The sequence below is a fragment of the Babylonia areolata genome, chromosome 19 (assembly GCF_041734735.1).
Source record: "Babylonia areolata isolate BAREFJ2019XMU chromosome 19, ASM4173473v1, whole genome shotgun sequence".
Lineage (NCBI taxonomy): Eukaryota > Metazoa > Mollusca > Gastropoda > Neogastropoda > Buccinidae > Babylonia > Babylonia areolata.
Window position 1 is genome coordinate 27,751,749 of NC_134894.1, and position 16,923 is coordinate 27,768,671.

At 37.9% G+C, this 16,923-nt stretch overlaps 1 protein-coding gene across 44 annotated transcripts in view; it reads left to right on the top strand.

Moving 5' to 3' along the window:
* Positions 1–16,923, top strand: part of LOC143293577 (uncharacterized) — a 139,358-nt gene that overhangs the window by 1,166 nt on the left and 121,269 nt on the right. For 38 of the 44 annotated variants that reach the window (XR_013056788.1, XM_076604609.1, XM_076604625.1 and 35 more), the window contains exons 2-3: positions 276–1,143; positions 1,686–1,859. Coding sequence is in view for 43 of the 44 variants with exons in the window: in XM_076604609.1 (XP_076460724.1) it covers positions 300–1,143; positions 1,686–1,859 (1,018 nt within the window). In the remaining variant the exon portion in view is untranslated. Of the gene's footprint in view, positions 1–275; positions 1,144–1,685; positions 1,860–10,687; positions 11,211–11,300; positions 12,268–12,296; positions 12,881–13,333; positions 14,284–15,372; positions 16,437–16,459; positions 16,918–16,923 lie in introns of those variants that run through there. The other 6 variants (XM_076604616.1, XM_076604630.1, XM_076604623.1 and 3 more) reach the window with 6 other exon arrangements.

A 16,923-nucleotide genomic window follows, 5' to 3' on the forward strand; every position in this document is an offset into this window, starting at 1 on the left:
TTAATTTTTTTTTTGACACATCAAAAACACATGTGAGATTTTGATATATATATTTTATTGATTTGTTTTTTTTTTCCCAACTTTACAGTAAGGTGTCAAAGCACCCTGCATAAAAAAAGTCGACTGCATACACTGATAATTGTACAGTGAAAAAAGTTGATTCTCTTGCTTCAAAACAAATGATTCATTGTGTTTTTTAAATGTTGAGTTTAAATATGGTTTACAAGATTGCCATTGTTTTTGCTTTTCAACTAAAGATTGGAAATATGTTTCAGATGACTGATAAATCCTGAGGAAACATGGATGAAGAATCATCAACAAAGTTCATGGGGTCATTGACCAAATTTCTTCAGTCACTTTGTAATGGCTATGTGGAATTCGAAGATGGTGTTGAACTGATAGGCCATATATACCTGAGTGTAGATGCAGGGAAAACGGGGAAAAAACTGAATTACTTCCTCAATGAAAAAGTGTGTAAAAATGACAACTCTGTGACTTTCATTAGCAACAGTTTCCATGCTCAGCCAGAGGGTAAAGCTAAGGGACAGTCTGGCAAAGATGGTGAAGGAAAGAAAGATGATGAAGTTTCAGAAACAAGTGAAAGTGTACCAAAAAGTACCAATGCTGGTACAGTTCCTTTACGGACACCAATGTCATCCCGTTCAGCGCCTTCTCCTAACCAGTCCAGGTCTGGTGTTCAAACTGGCACTAAAAGACCAGGGTCTCCTTTGAGTGCACCTACTCCTCCTTCGCAAAGACGTATGCAGTCATCTGTTAAAAGTTCAGTTGGTAGTCCTGTTTCAAAAACTGTTCCCTCATCACCATCTTCTTCCAGCCAAGACAACATTCCATCTCCGTCGCCAGCAAGGAAAAACAGAAGTGAAATTAGCCAGCCCCCAAGCAATCAGTCAGACAACGCAAGCATTGACAATGAAAGTGACATTGTTCCATCAAACATTATGACCATCAATCCTCCCCCAGACTTCGCTAGCTTCATTGGCTCTTTAACCAGTGACAATCAAACCTCGCGTGATCAGCGAAGTCCACCAGACATGAAGCCTGATACAGACGTAACGTTCATCAAAGAAGAGTTTGTGTCAGAGCCATCCAGTTGTGCTCAAACCGGCAGCAGTGGACAGTCAGGTGAGGTTTTAATGAAACCGGTTACATGTGATTGTGTTGTGCCATTGGCCTGGCAGTTCTGACTTGACATTGCTACGCTAATTCCTTAACGAGTTTTGAGTTTCTACAGTTTGGTGTATAAGTGGATATTGTGCTGAAAAAAAACCGTTATTTATTATTTGATTTTTAAAAAAACTGCTGGAAGAAAAAGCACAAAGTCATGCCATCAGATGTTTGGGCACAGAGGTGAAATGCCTTCCGTCTGTGCTTGTGCAGTCGACGTTATGTAGCTTTGATAAATCAAACTGGGTTCTTCTTTCGTAAGACTATTTGGTATTGTGTCATTTCAGCCAGTGAAAAGATATGAAATTACTGGTGAAACCTATGCAGATGCAGGATGTATTGTCAAATTGTTCAGATACTGGAGGACATCAACTTTTGTTATTTGTTTTTTGAATAACTTAAGACTTGTTGAATGAATTCTATATGATACACCATTTTGAAAAAAAGTGAATGATGCTGTTAGTGTTACTGGTTTGTTTTCTTTCTCAATTTGTGAACAGGTCGATCTGGTGATGATCTGTATCCTGTCATGTTGCACCAGAACACCTCTGTCTTTCCCAGTACCAGTTCTGCTTACCCTTCTGCTACAGCAACATCACAACATCCTGGTTTCCCTGGTGCCTCAACATCACAGTCCGACCCTTTCAATCCTCAAGATGGTGCTGATCCTTCAGGTGAGTTTCAATTCATTGAACATGGAAAAATGCTCATTCAGACAGATCAGCATCTTGGGTATACTCTTGGATAGCACTATACTGTTGGGTGTAGGATATGATTCTGAGGGAATAGAGATCGGGAAGTAATGTTTATTGCAGAATTGCATTTACCCATTATATACTAGTACTCAAATGTTAAGTATTTGTCAAAAATTTCAGTGGTGGTCTAAGACATTTATAGCAAATTTGATCAGTCAGAATTGGTTTAATATTTGACTAGATGTTGAGAAACCTTACGTTTGTATTCTTTAATTTCAAAGAAATCCAACCCCCGCCCTCCCTCTCCCAAAGACGCCGATCAAATAACCTATGCCACACGTCCGCCTTTCAAAGGTTTGAAATAGAGAAGGCAGCATGGTTCCTTGTTAGTTATGGTAAATTGAAGAATGATAAAATGTCAAAAAAGGAATGTTTTGAATACAGTAATGAAATAAAAGTATTTTTTAAATGAAATGTTGTTTTGAATTGAGTTCGGTTTACAGTTCACAGCAACTTTTTGTTATTAATTTTAGAAGTGCTGAAGCTTGTGTTGAAGCAGTTGAGTTCAAAATGGGTAACAGTTTGTGAACATCAGATTGCTGGATGAGTATTTTAGATTAAGTTTTGAGACGGGGGAAATTAATGGCTGCACCTTTGAGAGTTCGGATTTCCTAACACTGCAGGCATCTTTGGCCTGTGATGCTGGTACATAAAGTAAAGAGTAGCTGAGCCCTCTGGAATTGTCTTGAACTTGGATCTCAAGATCACCAGTATTAACATTTTGTTACATGAAAATAGAGAAATTGCCTTAAATTGATGGCCTTTCATGCCCTGCCCTGGAAAGGAATGAAAGCTGTAGTTCTGGGAGAGGTTGAGAGAATCAAAAAATTCTGAAACTAATTCTAATATTTAGAGGGGGGAGCGCTTTTACAGAAGTGGTTATCAGTCACATTGCTAAATAGAGGCCTTTAGGGAAGATGATGATGGTTGAGAAAAGGTGGTATGCTGAATCTGTCTGGATGAGCTTTCTGAGCATCAATACCCAGTTTTAGCCTGGTGGAATTACATTACCATTGCAGCACTAGGGTGTGAAGATGGGCCAGTGAGTTTAAGGGCAAAGCCTTACAGCAAAACATGCCTGCAGGCATACACAAATTGTTTGCTTCAACAGTTTGATTTATTGGAGTTCTAAAGTGATGGCACCATCTCTGTGATTTGGCTTCATATTGCAAATGGTATGAAAAGAAGACAGTAGACAGCTATTTATTTTCCCACTACATTTTCAGTGTCAAAATCTCCCCCCCCCCCAGCCCTCGTCATATCCTCTCAAAAAAAGAAGAAAAGAAAATCCAGAAATTTTTTTAAGAAATTGAAAGTGATGAATTGTAAATTCATGCTCTTAAGCTGGACTTCATTTTAACTGGTATTACATTTGTATTACAAGATCTTTTCTTTTTTATGGGTTTGAAGCTTTCCTTCTCTCCCTATCAGTAACATTTTTGACCCCTCACCCCACCTCCACAAACAAAATCCCTCAATACCTCTTCATGCCAAATCAAAAGAAAGACAGAAAAGAAGATTCTTAGTGGTTTTTCAAACTGGTTTAACTTTGGTATCTTTAAACTGATGCAGGTTTTGTGATATAAGAATCAGCAATAGGAAAAGGAGACAATACTACACTGGATCTGGTAGTATGCTGCACATGTTTAAGCCATTTTATTCATAAATACACAGCTTTGATTCAAAACTGTCTGGTGACTGGTTATCAGCTGATTTATTTCTTCCTTGATTTGATTTGAACAAAACTGGTTGCAGTGGGTAAGGGTCAAACTATCAACATTTAATGTCACCAGAGGCAGTTGGCAGTAATTTGAAACTTTTCATAAATTTTATTTCTCCAGTTTCCTAATATTTTCTCTGAAACTGAAAGATCGAGTTTTCTCTGTGCTTGATGCAAAACTGTCAGTAACTTGTCTTTTGAAGAAGACATTTTAGATAATATACCCAGTCATGCATTTATGATTCCACCTGTAAGGTTGAAAAGCGGGGTATTGATGTGAAGAAATTGTTGGACTATGTGACAAATCTTCATGAATGCCAAGGCAAAAAGCACCCATTTTCATGTTCTGGACTGGAGTAAGGCCTTCATGAAGATAACTGCATTTTTTGAATGGACATGTATAAATATTGATATTATTGAATTTATTAAGGAAGGCAGTTTGTGTTGTCCTCTAGCCAATCTCAAACACATGCTAAAAGAAAAAGAACAGAAAAGTTGTGGGTGCTGTTGTTTTCATCTGCACAACACAAACTGCCTTCGAAAGAAATCATTCCACTTGTTGCAAGAGTTGTTTCTTCAAGGCTCTTGAACAAATTGAATTGTTACCACATTTTTTATTTGAAGCCTAGAGTCTCAAGTCTATTTATTGGTTTTATTAAAGGTATATTTGAAAAATGGAAGTTTGGAAACTCGAAGAATTGGTATAAAACCTTTAACTGTAATTTTTTTAAATTTTATTATCAAGACTTGCATAACATTGTAAACTGGTTTTCTGAAAGAAAAAAGGGGGGGGGGGGGGAATTGTAGGGACTTTAGTTTATTTGTGGTAATATTAAAACATTTTGGTGGAATGATTTCTCTTGTAACATTAGCATTCACCTCAAGATAAAAATGTTGTTGGAGAGGGCCTGGGCTGACAGGTAATAGCCTGGAAAGTTCTTTGCTGAACTGAAAGGAATCCGGTTTTTTTGTTTTTTTTTAACTTGGAAAAAAAATGAGAAAAAAAGAAAACAAAAACCTTTTACTTTTCGAAGTCTGAAAATGCTCCTTTCATATGTTGGCTTTCACTGAACTTTCAAGGTTGTTCCTGGAATAGATTTTGATATGTGAACAGGGATGAAAGGGAAATACGTTTATTTGAAATATGAATTTTTAATTTTCAATTATCTGGGGAAGAAAAAGAGAGAGAGAAAAAAGTTTCTGTGAGAAAAAATGTTTCAGTAAGCATTTCCTTTCATTCCTGTTAAGCACCAGGTCAGATGAATAGGATGTTTTCATTTTGTTATTTTTTTTATTTTATTTTTTTTTTCTTTTTTTTTTTTTTTTTTGGATAGTGCAGGGATGTTAGGCAAAATTGTTAGGGCTTATTTCCCAGCCCCCAGTTAACAGTTTCTTTATTTAAAAAAAACAAAACAAACAAAAAAAAAAACAAATAAAGAAAAGCCCTATCACCAGCTAGCTTCTTGTATAGGAATTTCCCATAAAATTTGGAAAAAATAACAAAAACAGTTTCTTCTCTCAAAATAGTAAATTCTCAAAAGCAAGTCAGAACGTATTTCCTTCCCCTCAAATTAGGGAATAAGGCTTTGGGTGTAGGCAAAAGTTCAGTAGGCAATAACAGTGTAGGTCCCCTGATGCCCAGACCCTTAAACTTTTCAACAACAATCACATGCACCACAAGAGGTCTTGAGAGGAAAGGTTGACATGTCTAGTTGTCAGTGACAAACTTCAGCTGCAAATAGCAGCTCATCACCTTGCTTCGCTTCATCTTACTGCTGCTCATCCTGCGACAGGAGGAAAAGGTTTGTTAAGAATCATTGCATGGAGGACTTGATGTCGCTTGTCGTGAAGTCATTGCGTCAAAATGGGATCTGTGTGACAGAAGCAGTTTTGTTAACTTGCTGTTACGGACACATCTCAGACCTTTGATCGGGTGCTTTGAGGATACGTTGTTTCCTGTTGTCGATGGATTGCTGATGTGGAAATAGGTTTATTTTTATGGAATCGAGCCAGATACCAAAGATGGCAGCTGTATTCACTGTTGGATAGGTTGTACTGGGGTAATTGAATGTGGGAATGTAATGTCTTCACATCTCTTGGATCTCAGGAATTGAAATAAAAAGCCTGTACACTGCACATGAAATGGAGTGTGTGAAAAGCCTTACATTAAGGCTTAAAGCAAACATAACTACCCTAGGACAAGTGAGCAAGAATTTATTTAATAGAGGACATCTTGGGACAACATATTTTGTGAATGCCCTTGTGAAAAAACCTTGATTGTATTATGTCTAGCAAGGACTGAAAAATCATTTGTGTGTCATGTGGTTGAGTGGAATTATGTTTATGAAACCTGTCTGACATACACAAAAATGGAACAGGAGTTCACAGGTGATGTGTTGCTTTGGAGTGAGTGTAAAAATGAGTATGACAAATTTGAAGTTACTTTGACATTTGGAAAATCCATTGCCACTGTTATCCTTTGTCTGTTAGGCATAAATTCTAAGGTAAATGAAACTTGTTAGATTTTACAGAATGGAAAAACTGACATATTGGAGATACATCAGTACAGCATTCTCGCAACCTTCGTTGGCTGTCTCAGTAACATAATCACAGGTGCTCACTTTGTCATTTGATGGGGAAAAAAACTGCCTGGGCTGTGAGACCTGATATGATGTGTCTACCAAACCATGTCTGACTCAAAGAGTGTATAATGGTTATATATAAAATGAGAATTAAAAGTCATTCATATGGCAGACTGGAGTTTTATATAAACTTTTTTTCTTTTCTTTTTTTCAAGTTAAAAACAGTAAATTCTGCTTTTTCAGCTAGTCTGTTTATAATTCTTAAACATGAGCTGAAAGCTGTGCCAGCATCCAGCCTTTGAGAAAACATATGCACAGATATTTGCAATATTACAATATCAGCTTGTAATCTTGGACACATCAAGGGAGGAAATTTTCATATTATTTCGATTTGAAACTGTCTTGTTTCATAGATAATACAGAGATCTTGTGTATGTTGAGCTGTTGAGAACTGACCACTCTCAGGAGAGAACAAATACCATCAGATCAGACTTAAGATCAGTGCATGTATTCTGCATTTTGAGAGAAATAGACATGTTTGCACAACTGAAATTAACTTAATATGAGAAGTGTTATAATGATTTTTATCACATTGTATTCAGCCTTTCTGATTGAAGACAACTTGAGTGAAACGAAAAGCTGTGACAAATGACCTCAAGGCACTTGCAGTGGCATTGGGTTTTCTTTAAAAAAAACAACTGTGTAGCTTGATGACAGCCTGTTTATATTAGACACATGTAGTGTCGGGTGCTTCTCTAATGAAACATGATTTCCAGTGTTAAAACTGTGAGGGAATAGCTGAGAGAATGTGAGGATGTGTTGTAAAAAATTTTTAGTTGATGAAGAAGGAAGTTGATGTTTGAAAACTGGCACTGGTATGATTATTTGCTCTCGAGCTTGACACAAGAACTAATTACAGGGAGCTTTTTATTAAGATAAAAACAAACTTGCGTTGTACTTAATCAGTACAGTGTTTTTGTTGTTGGTTCACCACGTGGTTCAGTAATTTTGATAATTTTTTTTCAAAATAAATGACTGATTTGAAGGTGTGGTGTGAACATTTTTTGGGTTTATTTCATGCTGGTTTTTGTTTTGCTGACAAAACTATGGAAATAAACCAACATAGCAGAGGTCTTCATAAATTTTCTTATTGTGATCCTCAAGAAAGGAACTTGAGGAAAATGTCTGTTTTTTAGTGTTTAAAATGGCTCTTAGATCTTAGAAAATTGAGGCTTTCAGTCCTGATAACCATTTCACAGCAAGGTAATTGATATTGAGTGGTGCTGTGGAGAAGGTATGATGTGAAGTTGTCAGTTTAATTGGTGGAGCAAGAAAGACAGATTATGCTGAACGTTAAGTCCAAGAAACATGTTGGACAAAATGTACTTGGCTCATCAAAAAAACAAACGGTTAAACTGGAACTGGGGAAGCTGGAATTCTGCATCCCGGTTTTGAGAAAGAGATGTGGAGATGCACAAGACTGTTGCTTGTACTTGTAGCCTGTACTTGAACAGATTCATGGAATATTTGAATTTTTAGATTGTGACAGTGATACCTTTTTGAGGATATGCTCGTCTGCTGGGATGATAGAGAACTGATGAAGTGTAATCCTGCCTGGTTGAATTTGAAATTCTGTATTATTTATTTATTCCATTTCCTGTTCCATCCGAGCATGTAGTGTTCAAAGGATGCTCTGTGTAATTTAATTTCCTTGTGCATCCAAGCATGTATTAGTTCAATGATTGCCTTACAAGGACTAAGGAAGGAGACAGTGGGTTTTTTTTTGTGAATTTATTTGACAGATTGTCGGTGAGCGGGTGGGGAGGGGGCCTCTGCCGCCAAGGGGGATGATCTGCCCCCACCCATAACTCCCTGGACTAAAATGACATTTTAATAAGAAATTGAAAACCTCTGCTATGTTTTTCGCTTCTTGTCTCTGCCCATCTTCCAAGCTTGGGAAAGTTAAGGGCGGGGATCTGCATCAATTGAGTAATGTGTGTATGTCCATCAGTAGACAGTGATTTCTCAGAAATGGTTGTACAGATTTCAACGTTTCAGACCAGAGATGACATAATTTGAATGTCTGTGAAAAGTGATCCATTTGACCCCAACTGTGGTTCAAAGTTACATGGTGGTGAAATATGCTTCAGAACCGCCTCACTTGATACGAGTATATGGAAAAAAAAAAGAAAGAAAAGTGACAGAGCACCAATTGCTGAGAGTTATCAGTATATGGTTGGCTTAGTTTTGGGTATTCCTGAATAAGTGATTTCTTTCTTCATTTTCGACAGATTCTGATGTGGCTAAATTTGCACTTGTTAACGTGGAATATGAAGATGTTTGGGAATTATTGACTATTCTGACTGGTTTACTACTAAACAACAAAAGCTGTTAGTTTTTGGTATTCATCAAGAATCATTTTGCTGACATGATCAGATTTTAAAATGTGTACATACAATTTGACTTATTATATGGAAGAGTCTCAGTGTGCTTGACCTAAAATTATGGTTGGTGGAACAATGTAGATGTGTAGGCCTGGTGTTGTGATCTTTTCTTTTTCCCCTAACTACACAATGTTTTATCTCTCTTCTTTCATTTTTTGCTTAATGAGCAACAAGGGCTTTGCCATTAAAAGTTCGGTCCTGCACCTGTGCATGTCTGTTATCATACTGTGGTGATAATGCTATGGTAAATATTTGCTTTATGGGGAAAAAAAGACTTGGCTGTTGTCACAGTGATCTCCAATGACTTCTGTATGCTTTCAGATCTTGTGTATTGGTCTGTGCTCATTTGGGGGAAGGATGTACTTTGACACAAGATAACTCTCCATGCATTCACAAGCCAAACACTCATTATAACTCTTGCCTGTAAAGAACTGCTATATTCAGTGTTGTTGAAATTATGTATTTCTGAAATCTGAAGCTGATGGTTGTTGAACACAGCAGTCACTGAATCAGGTGGTGGTGTTCTGGATGGAGTCTGAGTGTGTGCTTGAATGCTGAAGAGCATCAATCGGTATTAACCTGGAAGTGTGGCTACCTTACGAAATAATTGGTTTGGATTGGATGTTTTGTTAATGCTGGAGTTACTCACAGTAAGAGAAGTGCTGAATTATTGTCTTTTTTTCCTTTTTGAAAATGAACAGAACTGATTGAATGCTTGGACTTTACACTTGAAACTTCAGAAGATCCAGTGTACTGCTTGCTTCTTTTAGTCTTATCTTTTGAAGGAAACTTGCCCTCTTTATCTTCCCTAAGGAAACGTAACCCCCAGACTGCGCTGTTGATGCTTTGTTGATGTAGACTTTAGTCCAGACAGCATGCTCTTCTTGTTTTGCTCAGAACTGCTGAAGAAATTATCCACCAGGCAAGAAAAATTCACTCCCTTGAATTTCCTGGCTGGGATGGTGGTGGTGAGGGTGGGATAGTGTATGAAAGGAGTGGAGGGGTGAGGGTGCATAGACGTGTGCTCTGTCTCATGTTTCTCTGTTCTCTTGGTTTCTACCTCTGTGTTATGAATAAATTGATAGTAGTGTGTTCATGTGTGCATGTAAATTGCATAGTATGAAGATTATGACTGAGTGCAGATAGTAGAAAATAAGCACAGAGCTTGGTAAAATGTGCTGGCAGTGAAAACGTCAGTTTCCATGAAGAGCATGTGTGAGTCTTTTCTCCATAGAGGCTAGAGTCATCTTTCGCCCAGTTTTTCACGAATGGAAAGAAAAACGTTTTTCACATAGTGACTTTTTAAGTATGTATGCATGAATCACTGATTGTCTCTCAGAATTTTGATATGGCTTAGATGGAGTGATACCTTTGGATGTATGGTGTGAAAATAAAAAAACAAACAAACATGTTTTGACCTAAACCTTGCTTAGACTAAATTGACCTGTAAGTGCTAGGAAACTAAACTGATAAGCATTCTCAAAGCTCTTATCTTTCGAATGATTTTGATTAGGTTGAATCACCTATATCTTACCCCATCCCTTCCCCACAGCGTTTCTACCCCATCCCTTCCCCACAGTGCTTCTCTCAGGATTTAGAACAGAGTCCGTTTCATTTTCTTGTTTTGGGCCATGGTCAGTCCTGTAAAGTGAGAAAGTTGATACTCTTGATTTTGTATTAAAAAACACAACAAATAGTAATGGAAAAGTTAATTGAAGAAAAGTTGCGCACCTATAAGATTTTTATGCTAGTGAACAGTTCAGATATGTTTGCAATGCTGAGTTGGACGAGAAGTTGAATTGGTTAAGGGAAAAATAAAATGACACTGTGTGATTCTTCCACTTGTGTAAACTTGTTGGAAAGCGAAGTGCAGCACTGGAAATTATAAACAAATATTACAATTTGAATACAGAGGATCACAACACTTTGTTAGTGCTTTAGTATTATAATGAAATGGTGTTGGAGCCAAAGCAGAACTGATTTGAGCTGTTTTGGTTTCAGCTGTCTTCAATTCTTGGCCAGTGGCACAAGTAGGCGGCGCCAGGGAGAGGGGCACCGGATTAACGTGCCAGTTCTGTGGACGAGTGTTTAATATGTGGTCTCTTTTAGATGGGCATATGAATCACCACCATTTGAAAATAAAACCTCACAAATGTTCTCGATGTGGCAAAGGGTTTGCCCATATGTCGTGTTTGTATCGCCATCGGGCTATTTGTGAAGGCAGGCGAGCTTTTCAGTGTGAATTTTGTGAATACACTACTGCCCGAAAAGACCATTTGAAAGCCCATGTTGACAGACTGCACTGGGGTTAAAGGAAAACACTGGCTGACATGAATCACTCGATTCTGGATTTGTGTCATAAATGATGAAAGTTACCTGTCATTAAAAAGTGACCGTTTTCATCCCTGTTCATATATCATTAAGATTTATGTGACATCATTTTATAAAAGTTTTAACTTTGGTAACATTATCCTTCTCCATAGAATGCATTTGTTGTGCTGATTTTAACTGTATTACATGATGGTTAATAGGCTTAATGAACTTTAATTTTTGAGAAAAGATTGTGCATTTCTTACCTAAAGATATAAAATATGTGACCATTTCCGTCTCACAGAATTGCAGTCAAGTTGTTGGCAGAGCGCTGAAGAATATGGCATGTACTCTTACAGTCAAGGCAATATGGAGGATGGTGCAAGAATTGAGCATATTTTGAAATTGTCAAGAAAGTCTCCTGACACTCCTGGATATACCTGTCCATACTGTGGAAAGACTATCCTGATAAGACATCACTTCATTGGCCATCTGAATGGACATATGAAAGTCAAACCTCATCAGTGTACAAGGTGTAACAAGTCTTTTGCCTATGGGACTAGCCTGTCACGGCATAAAAGAACATGTGGCGGGCCGGTCAACTATGGCCAGGATGAATCTTCTCTGCTTTGAATGGTTTATTAGGAGGTACACCGAGAATGGAGTGGATGTTCATTTATGTTATGAAAAGAATGGCATGACTGGGTTCCCTTACTACTGTTTCAATGGAAAAAGTATAAACTGTAGCTTAATGTGTATTTTAACATTGCATGCATCTCAGTCTGGGGATTTTCCATTTGTGTGTAAATATGTAATTATTTGTGATCAAAATACTGAGACTCACCCCACAAGTTTTCAAAATAATGATTGCTTGCTTGGAAAAAATACAAACAAAAGTTCGGGGAACATAGAATTTTAAGAAAATAACCCACTTCCTTTGATCAAAACAGATGTTCTTGGAGAATTTAGCTTCTTTAAAGTCGGTGTTCCTGGAAGCAGTTTCCTGGCACTTCAGCGTTGAAGTAGAGATTCCTAACAGCCGACTTGTGCATCACTTGCACTTGGTTGTGTTCTATTTATTATATAGATTCCTGCCGTTGTAAGAAAGGATTTAATCGGTTTTAAAAGCGTTTCTTTTCTTTCTTTCCTTTTTTATCATTATTTTATTTTTGTACCAAATCGTGACATACCATTAGCTGTGCCAGACTTGATAGCACTACCAGAATTGCTTCTTGAAAGTCTGTTTTGATTGAGAAGCTAACTTAAACAAATAACTGGTTCCTTGATGTTCTATCTGCAGTTGAGGGAATGGAAACCAGGCTGGGACCTGGACCTCTTTTGGGATCCAGTTGGCCACTAGATGATTTCAGTTCTGGCCTTCGGGCAAAACCACCATTCACCATGTCGAACGTCAGAGGAGAAGGCGTCAGGAAGAAGTCTGTAACATGCACACATTGTGACAAGAAATTCTGGAACAAATCTGATTGTATCGGACACATCAACAGCCAGCATTTGAAACTGAAGCCCTTTGTGTGTAGAAAGTGTTTACAGCAGTTCTCTTACAAACAGAGCTGGAAAAGCCATGAATTATTTTGTCAAGTGCAGAGACATTAGTTGAGGAAGGAGTGCCAAAAGTGTACTTTGTTCAAGGCAGAGTTGTTATAAAATAAACTGCAGATTAAAAGAATAAATCATGGTGTGATAATGATATGCCACAGACTTTCGCAGTAAATCGGCAGTGAGCCATGAAAACATACATGGGCACAGGCACATGGACACTCGTACACATAAACATGCACACACCATGTGTGTTTGCATTGTCCAATATGCCAGCCTTGGAAACAAGATTGCAGGTTGGTGTTGCTGAGTCTGACACAAGCAAGGTCCCCCCCCCCCCCCACCACACACACACACACACACACACCCTCTATTATAAGACCTTGAGTGGTGGTGTGCGTGCTGGTTTTTGTTTTTTGTTTTTTTAGAGAATGGAGTTAGAGTTTACATGTGCTTCATGTACAAGAAAGCACTATTACTTAGTGCTGTAAGGTACAGTTTGTAAAACTTGCCATTGCAGTTTGGTCTTTGCTAGTTCATGCTGGGGGGGGGGGAAAAGGGTGTTGAAAAAAAGAAAAAAAAAGACCAGCCATTTTTGCCCTCATTACAAATTTTGTTGTAAATATGTTTAAAAGTAAGATCTGTTACCATGTACAAGTAAATAGTTAGGTCTTGGGATGTTCTGCTTCATTTGTTCAGACTGCAGGAAAATAAGCGAATGAAAAGAATAAATCCTTGGTTGAAGAAACAAGTGACAGGGTGATGATCATTTGTTGACAGCTCTTGGACTGACTGTTCCTGGATTTGGAAAAGAGGTGACCCTACATGGTGGTGTTGGTTTAGATCCAGAATATGCACTGAACCAGAGTTACTGGGTGACAGGCCCTTCTCACGAAGTAAAGCAGAGTGCTATTAAATGTCAGTATTGTGGAAGAACCTTCAAGAGTAACAGACTTTGCACTGGTCACATCAATGCCCATCATTTGTTCAGAAAACCGTTCATTTGTGAGAAGTGTAATAAAGGATTTTCATATGAAACCAGTCTGGTGAATCACAAGAAGACATGTTCATTATGATCCACAAACGTTTTCATTGAAAATTTGAGAAGAAACATGGTCTCTAAAATGCAAAGTCTCAAGTGATCGAAAGTTTTCTCTCACAGAACAATTATTTTTTTCAAGATAATTTTCTTTTTCTTTCATGTGCTGCTGTTGTCCTTTCTGGTATCTTTTTTTTCTACCTTCTGGCTCAGTCTGTTGGGTGTAAGTGTAAAGAAAAAAGAACCGTTCCGCTTTCAGGGATGGAACAAAGATAAGGTTGGTTGGATACATTATGTACTTTGGTTTTTGTGAAGTTTTGGGATGAATCTTTTGTCACTCTTCCTTATATGGCTTTTGTGATGAGCTGGGTCTCAGGTTTTTGTGAAGTTTTTGGGATGATTTTTTTGGTTTTTTTGTTTGTTTTGTTTTTTGTATATGTTACTCTCCCATGTATGGCTTTCTTGATCAGCTGGGCTGTAATGAGCAGTCTTTCTGTATAAGATGTTGCCGTAAGATTTTCGTGAATGTCTGTATCAGGAAACAGATAAATTTGTTAAGAGTCAGTAGTAACAAAATGTTGTCTCAAAGAACATTGAACGAAAATAAGCTTGGTATTTGACACTTGTTCAAAACTGGTTTGAGTTTTAATATGCTTATCATCAGTGTCTGATGTAAATGTCAAAGTGAAAGTTGCAGGAGGGGGGGTGGGGGGGGGGGGAGGTGTAAGAAAAACATTGCTGTCTTGGAGATATTTGAAAGTTGTTTGTGTTTGATGATCTTGATTGGCATCGATGAAAAGAAAATGTTGGTTTGTAACTTGGTTTTAATGTTTATATCAAACATTCTGTGGAATGGAAGACTGATGATTGACTGTGCTTGTTTTAACAAATTTTTTTGTCTTTTGTTAAAGTTTGAGTTGTGGAGGCAGTTGTGAAAAAAAAAATTGAATTGATTAAAAACTAGTTGTAACCAGTGACAGTGTGTGTTTCACATATAGGAGACCATACAGTCACACACCAGCGTACATGCTGAGTTAATTTCTGACTTATGTGATCTTGACTTTTTTTCTGCACATTGGCAATAAAACTATTCAAAGAATAATCCACATGAAACCACTGAAGTGTTGCATGGATGATGTTCCCTTCCTCTCTCCCTTGTATAAATTTATTTGGAATCATTGTGTGGAGGATGCAGGTATCTTTTTACAGGTATAATTAGTGCCCCCACCAAGTAACTATCTTATTTTCTGTTTTTAGAATTTAATAGTTTATGGATACTTGTGAAATTTTGGGTAATCGTTTTAAGACGGAGCATGCTTCCAAATATTGGTATTTGCAGATTTGAGATATCTTCGAGAAAATAAAGCAGATTATAACAGTTTATTTGAAAATTAAAAAACAAACAAAAAAAAACTGCATTAAAAATTGCACTATATATTCACAGTAGATAATAAACTAAACATAGTGTTGAAAATAGTGACATAGTTTTCTTTCTTTTTTCTTCTTTTTTTTTCCCAAGACACTGGCAAGTGTGTCAAACCCGTCCAGTTTTGCCCATGATCTTGTGCAAGTTATGATATTTTTGTTTTTGTTTTTTTGTTTCACTTGATTAGAAAACAGGGGAAATGTTGGAGTTTCTTTTTTTCTCTCTGGTCATCTTCCCTTCTACGACCCACCATACCCTTTAACATCTTTTTTCCAATTACAAGTTCTTATTGATTAGACTCAAGATTGTTGATGCGTTACTTGGGAACTCTGACCAGATTTTGTGTTTTGGCAGGTGTAGAGGGCCTTAGTGTTTCTAAGGACAGTTATGGGTTCTGCGTTGTTCGTACTTCACGGCACCACGGCCTGCTGCAGCCTGCTTTTCCTGTCGGCCCCTGGAGAGGGCGCTGTCGAGTGTGTGATCGAAAGAAGGATAGAAAGACGACGCTCAAGTGCGTTAGGTGCCAACACTTTACCTGTAGTGAGCACATTCATTTATCAGGTGAATGTACCAAGTGTGCAGTTCGGCAGGACCCATTGTAGTGCTACACATCTGCTGCAGTTTGTGATGGTGCATGGGACATTTGATATTGTGTGAGGTGTTAATGCCTGTCGGCGGACTTGGGATTAGGGTGAGTCCATGAAACAGACAAGAAAGGGCACAAAGTAAAATTATAACAAATCAAAAAAGCCTCGTACACCTGCATGTCTACAGGTAGACAAACATACTGTATGTTTGTCAGTTTTGTTTGAAATGCAGCAAGGAGTGTGTAAATACATTTCAGTGTGTTCATGAATGGGTGTATTCTGTTAGTATTTGTGTGCACAGTATGGAGCATTTTTTGCATTGCAGTTTCCCCCAAGAGAATTTGTGTGCACAGTATGGAGCATTTTCTACATTCCGGTTCCCCCCGAGAGACGGTGAAAAATACAATTGAATTTTCTAAAAATGACCCCTCACTCACTCAAAAGAAAAATGTTTTATCTCTGTAGGCAGGTGGTGTTCATTGACATGTCACACCTGTTAATAATTTGATTGTAAAAAGAAGAGCCCTGATCAAGTTAAAAGTTTTTCAGTGTTTGGCATTCCAGTTTGCAATCTAGCTCTCCAATATATGTATAGTAGTTTGATCGTTTTAGCATGAATAATCATCAGTTGCATTGTTGCCCTGCAGTCTGAATCAGACTGTGTTACACTGGTCCTTTACATCTCTCCCTTTCCATTTTGCTTGCCCAGTGACAGTATCCTAGATGAACCGTGTTTCTGATGAGGCTGTCTGTTAAGTGCTAAGTTCACAAGAGTGAAGTTGACAATTTAACAGGCAATCCTAATAGAACTTGACAGTATAGCTGGCTTAACCGCTTTCTATTTGTCCTTGCAGTGACATATTATCCGTCTATATCAAGTGGCAGCTCGTATGCAGGGATGACTGGCGACAGGCAGTTTCTTCCTTCCAACCAGGGGGAACATGGCCTCAGCGGTTTCTTGCACCGAGGACAGAGCTGCAAAACATGTGAATTCTGTGGTCGGACATTTTCCAGCACAAGGGATTGCTTAGGACACGTTAACTCTGCTCATCTGAAACTGAAACCCTATGTGTGTGACCTCTGTCAGCGTGCTTTCCATGGAAAGAAAACTCTTAACAATCACAGAAAAACCTGTTCAGCCTTGACCCAAGCCAGTTACGATCAGAAAAACCCAAACACAGAAGAAAAATACAACTATCATACATGCTAGAAAGCAGCATTGTTTATTTTCCTCAGAAGTTGGCATTGTCTGTGCCTGTCTGAAATTTGAAAGTCGTACTAATCTAGGATTTTTTTTTTTCTATGTGTTTGCTTCCAG